Below are 6,000 nucleotides of genomic sequence, written 5' to 3'. Positions count from 1 at the left end.
TGAACCTGGCAAGGTTTTATTGGCAAGGTTTCCTCAGAGGGGGTGGGGTTGCCATGGCCATCCTCTGAGGCTGAGAGTGTGACTTGTCCTGTGGGTTTTTCAGGCTATGAGTCCATGTTCTAGAAGAGTTTATTCCTGACGTTTTGACAGCAGCTGTGGATGGCATCTTCAGAGAATGCTGTCATGGAAGAGAGTGGGATATATATAGTGGGGTTGAGAGGAAGTGGATTACATGTTCATCTGCGTATTGTTCTCTTGTTGAATGGCAAGGCCTCAGGGTGTCTAATTAATGATCCATTATCTGCTGGGACCCCCCCACCCCCACCCAGGGTGGTTTTCATTTGCATTTGCTGGTTCTTGATTTTGATGTTTTTCAGGAGTGGTAGCCAAACTGTGGGCTCATACAGACAGGCCAAAATAAAGCTGCTTTGGGTCACTTTGGAGGTATGCTGTTTAAATGACACACACATCTTAAGAGGCCAGAAGCTGCGCCAAAGCTGCACTCCAGTCCTTATTTTTATTATTTTACTATTATTATGTAGATAGATCTTGTAGCATCTTTGAGACTAAATGAAAGAAAGAAATTGGCAGCAAGAGCTTTCCTAGACCTCACTCGACTCTCTCAGATGAATTAACATTCTTCTTATTAATATGTAGAGAGCTTTGTAGCATCTTTGAGACTTAACTGAAAGAAATTGGCAGCATGAGCTTTGATAGACTTCACTCTACTTCCTCTGATGCATTTGGTATTATTATTATTGTGTAGAGAAATCTTATAGCACCTTTGAGACTTAACTGAAAGAAAGAAATTGGCAGCATGAGCTTTCCTGGGCTTCAGCCTACTTCCTCAGATGCATTTGGTATTATTATTATTAGTAGTAGTAGTAGTATTAGTAGAGAGATATTGTGGCACCTTGGAGACTAAATAAAAGTTGACGACAATAGCCCACTCTTGACTTCGACCACTGATTACTGATAAATTGATTTTAGAGTACTAATAGGAATCCCTAAATTCAATATTAGTGTTTTATTGATTGTATCAACATTTTGTATTACTGTGTATTACTTTGTATTGTTTTATTGCTGTAATCCCGCCTTGATCTTTGGAGAGGTGGGAAATACAAATAAACTATTATTATTATTATTATTATTATTATTATTAATGTAAATAATGAAATGGGCAGCATGAGCTTTCCTACTAGGCTTCAGTCTACTTCCTCAGATGCATCTGAACTAGCCTAGTAGGAAAGCTCATGCTGCCCATTTCCTTCTTTCAGTTAAGTCTGAAGGATAGTCTTAACAGGCTAAAAGGGCTGGATGTAGTAGTGTATCTCGAACTCTGCCCCTAAAACAAAATGGCGCCCGTCCAGAGCCAACCCGGAAGCTGAGACGTCTGCGCGCGCCTTGTTTATTGCTCTCTCTCCCTCCCCCCCTTTTGGTCCGTCTCTGTTTTGTTGCCTCCCTTTGCCTTCTCTGTTGCTGATGACGTCACGCTCCTCCTCTTCCTCGCGGGCGTTCCAAAAGGGGACCCACGTGGCCTGGCGCGCGGCCTTGCAGCAGACACAAACACACAGTACACACACATATATAGGCATATATCAGTATATCTATGTAGGCATAATAGAGGCAGTGCTCTCCTTCGGAGCTGAGGTTGCCTCCTCCTCCTCCTCCCCCCCCCCTCCAACATGGCGCTGGTCCCTTGCCAGGTGCTGCGGGTGGCCATCCTCCTCTCCTACTTCTCCGTCCTCTGCAACTACAAGGCCATTGACATGCCTGCGCACCAGACCTATGGAGGCAGCTGGAAGTTCCTCACCTTCATCAACCTGGTAAGTCCTCACAACCCTCTTCCTCCTCCTCCGCTTCTTCTTCTTAGGCTGCATCCACACTGGAGAGATAACCCGGTTTGGCAGCGCTTTAACTCTTTCTCTGGCTCAAGGCTATGGAATTCTGGGAGTTGGAGTATGTTCTGGGGCCTGGCCTGGTCATCCTGAGGTTAAAAACACTCCCTACAAATGTTAATCCATGCTTCCTTAGCCCTGCTCAAAATGGAGGACTTTTTTTGGGATCCCTCCTGGAAAGGTTGAGGATGGAGGACGGGTCCGGGGAAAGGAGGACATCCGGTCACCCTGAGGTAAAAACACTCCTGGAAATGTAAATCCATGCTGCTTAGGCATGCTCAAAATGGAGGACATTTGGGGAGTCCTCTGGGACAGAAGGTTGAAATGGAGGACAGGTCCAGGAAAAGGAGGACATGCAGACACCTTGAGGTTAAAAAAACCCACTCATACAAATGTAAACCCATGCTTCCTTAGCCCTGCTCAAAATGGAGGACAGTTTGGGATTCCTCCTAGAAAGGTTGAAAATAAATAAATAAATACTAATACTAATAATAGTAATAATAATTATTACTTTTAGCCCGCCTCTCCCTGCAGATCGAGATGGGTTACAATAAGAATAATAAAATGCATAATACAATAGATCATAAAAAAACCACAGCCCCCAACCCACCCCTAACATAAAGTGTAACACTTCAATACACATTCAACCAAGAACAATCAAATTACAAATTCAAGTTAAAATTGATTGAGGACAAATTGAGGACAGATCTGGAAAAGGAGGACATCCAGTCACCCTGAGGTAAAAAAACAACAACAGCCCACTCATACAAATGTAAATTCGTGCTTCTTAGGCATGCTCAGAATGGAGGATATTTTGGGAGTCCTCTTCGACAGAAAGTTGAAATGGAGGACGGGTCTGGGAAAAGGAGAATGTGTAGTCATCCTTAGGCTAAAAAACACTCATGAAAATATAAATTCATGCTTCTTTGACATGCTCAGATTGGACAACATTGTGGGATTCCTCCTGGACAGAAGGTTGAAATGGAGGACAGGTCTGGGGAAAAGAGGACACCTGGTCTCCCTCACTCCTGCCCCCCCCCCCCCCAGCCTCTCCTGTCATCAGGCAACTTTAACTGGTGACTTTTCCAGGGAAAGACCCTTGGGGAGTGTGAAGACTGAATTGTGGAGAGCGAAGACGAGGAGGAGGAGGAGAGGTTGCTGCCGAGGAGGAGCTTTTATTCCTACCACTGTTGCCACATGGAGGAATTAATGCAGTTGGGTGCCACTTTAACTGCCCTGGCTCAATCCTAGGGAATCCTGAGATCTGTAGTTTTGTTTGGTCACACCAGAGCTCTCTGACACAGAAGGCGAAATAACAGTGGGCCCCTTGGTATTGCTGGGGTTTGGTCCCAAGACCCCCTGTAAATACCCAAATCTGTGGATGCTCATGTCCCATTATATACAGTTGGCTCTTCCCTTACGCAGGGGATCCATTCCGAACCCCGCCGTGTAAGGGAAATAGTGCGTAAACTGAAGCCCCATTAGAAACAATGGGGCTCATTCTCACGGCACGCCCCATTGTTTCTTCTGAGGTGTGGGAGAAGCCTTTCCGGCGTGGCTTCCAGCGTATGCTGGAAGCCGCTTATAGCGCGCCTGTGTATGACGCAGGCACACTGTACATTGGTGTAAAATGGTGCCCGATATATAAAGTGGTTCACGTTTTGGAATTTACAGCACGCCCACTCCATATGTGGGTTCACCATATGCAGACTTGATGCCACACGAATGGCGAGGCCACGTTAAATGAATGACACGCTGCCATTGCAAATAACAGGACTTGTGGTCCTGCAGTATTTCTTTTACATGGGGGAGAGGTGGAACGGATCCCCCGCATAAATCGAGGGTCCACTGTATACATATTTGGGGGGAATATTTTCAGATCATGATGGTTGAATCAGTGGATAAGGAATCTGTGAATACAGAAGGCTGACTGTCTCGTTGTTTGTTGTGAACTTGAATCGTCTCCCAACTAATGGCGTCTCTGAGGATAAGACATCTCCAAGCCTACCGTGTCCTCCAAGCGCTGCTCAGGTCCTGTAAATTCAGGCCCATGGCCTCCCAGATTGAGTCTTGCCATTTAGCTTGTGGTCTTCCTCGCTTTCCATTACTTTCTGTCTTTCCTAGCATTATTGCCTTTTCTAGTGAGTCATGTCTTGTCATGATGTGGCCAAAGTACAACAGCCTCAGTTTCATCATCTTGGCTTCCAGGGAGAGTTCAGGCTTGAGCTGTTCAAGGACCCATTTGTTTGTCTTTTTGGCCATCCACAGGATCCTCAGGACTCTTCTCTAGCACCACATCTCGAATTAATTTCCTTATGTGCTTTCTTCATTGTCCCTCTCTCGCATCCATACATGGTAATAGGGAATACAGTGGCATGGACAATTCTAACTTTCATGTTCAATTGTATATCTTTACTCTTCAGGAGTTTTTCTAGTGATTTTCTAGCTGCCCTCCCCATTCCTAGTCTTGGCCATGGTCTTTTCTTGGCCATGGTCTCCATTCTGTTCAATGTTTGATCATAGGTACAGGAACCCTATGCCTATTTTGATTTCTTCGTTGTTTAGGTTGAATTTATGCAATTCTTCTGTGGTCATTATTTTTGTTTTCTTTATGTTCAACATTAAGCCTGCCCTTGCACTTTTGTCTTGGACCTTCCTTTGTTTCAAGTTCATGATAATTTCTAGTATTATGGTGTCATCCACATATCTTAGATAGTTGATGTTCCTTCCTCCTATCTTCACTCCTTCTGAGTCTTACCCTACTTTTCTTATGATGTTTTCTGCATAGATACAAATTGAACAGATAGGGTGATATCTGCCTGACCCCTTTGCCAATTTTGAAACGTTCTGTTTCTCCAAATTCTGTTCTCACGGTAGCCTCTTGCCTTAAGTACAATTTTCTCATTAGGATTATCAAATGCATTGGACTATCAAATGCGTTAGTATTTCCATGTCCTTGAGACTGTTCCATGGCTTTTCGTGATCTATGCAGTCAAAGGCTTTGAGATAGTCTATAAAGCACATGGTGAGTTTTCTCTGAAATTCCTTTGTGCGCTCTATGAGCCATTGCATGTTTGCAATATGGTCTCTAATGTACTCTTCTTTTCCTGAACCCTGCTTGCACCTCTGGAATTTCTCTCTATGATTGGTGTCTATGTTGCAGAATTTTGAGCTTAATTTTGCTTGCATGGGAGCAAATGGTTCTATAGTTGCTGCAATCTTTTGTGTCTCCTTTTTTTGTGGATTGGGATATATATTCATCATTTCCAGCCTGTTGGCCAATTTTCTTTTCCATATTTGTTGGCATATATTAGTTAGCACTAGAGTTGTTTCTGTCTGTGTGTATTTTAGCAGTTCAAGTGGAATATCATCTGTTCCTGGTGGTTTGTTTTTCCTCATTTCTCTTATGGGTGCTTCCACTTTGCTTTTGAGAATTTTAGATTGCATCTTCATACAATTCTTCACTCTGCATCGACTATCTCACAAAACTTCAAATCCCATGATTTCATAGCATGTAGCCAGCAGTCAAAGCGGCCTCAAACTGCATTAATAGGAGAAAAACAGGCTTCCTCAAGCTTAATATGTTTCCTATAGACAGGGCAGTACAGACGGGAAGCTCTGTGCCTTCCCTGGAAGCCCTGTGTCTGTGCTGCAGCATCCTCATGCTGCAGCAGAGATGCACCACAAAAAAGCTGCCTAGAGTGGCTTCTTTTTCGAGATACTGGAAGCAGGAAGAGGCGGCCACCATGATACCACTTCCTGCCAGCAATGTCTGGTCACTGTACAGTGGCGGTGGCATCATGGCGGCCCCCGTATGGATGGGAGGCCACCATGATGCCGCCGCTGTCATGTGCTAGGTTTGCGGAACGTGCAGATATTGTGCACTCCGGAACCCTAGTATCGGCAGCGGCACACCGCTTTTGGCCTGTCTGTCCCAGGCCATAGATTCACAAATGGGGGGGGGGGGGGGGAGGGAAGAGAAATAAGAACCTGGATTACTCATAGAATTGGTGTTTTCTTTAAAAGATGGTTATTGGCCTTTAAATATTGATCCATGACACCTAAGGCCTATGCCGTAAACTAGATGCATATTTAGGAATGT

The 6,000-nt window shown here is 44.5% G+C and overlaps 1 protein-coding gene across 3 annotated transcripts in view; it reads left to right on the top strand.

The window, feature by feature from the left end:
* Positions 1-1,504: 1,504 nt before the first annotated feature.
* Positions 1,505-6,000, top strand: part of AIG1 (androgen induced 1) — a 130,300-nt gene continuing 125,804 nt past the window's right edge. For all 3 annotated transcript variants that reach the window (XM_089530261.1, XM_089530260.1, XM_089530262.1), the window contains exon 1: positions 1,505-1,826. In XM_089530261.1, coding sequence (XP_089386387.1) covers positions 1,686-1,826 — 141 coding nt within the window. In that variant the 5' untranslated portion in view covers positions 1,505-1,685. The remainder of the gene's footprint in view (positions 1,827-6,000) is intronic.

This window comes from Sceloporus occidentalis, unplaced genomic scaffold (assembly GCF_023333645.1).
Source record: "Sceloporus occidentalis isolate IW3139 unplaced genomic scaffold, rSceOcc1.0.p SCAF_6, whole genome shotgun sequence".
NCBI lineage: Eukaryota > Metazoa > Chordata > Lepidosauria > Squamata > Phrynosomatidae > Sceloporus > Sceloporus occidentalis.
This window is presented reverse-complemented; position numbering and strand designations above follow the sequence as displayed.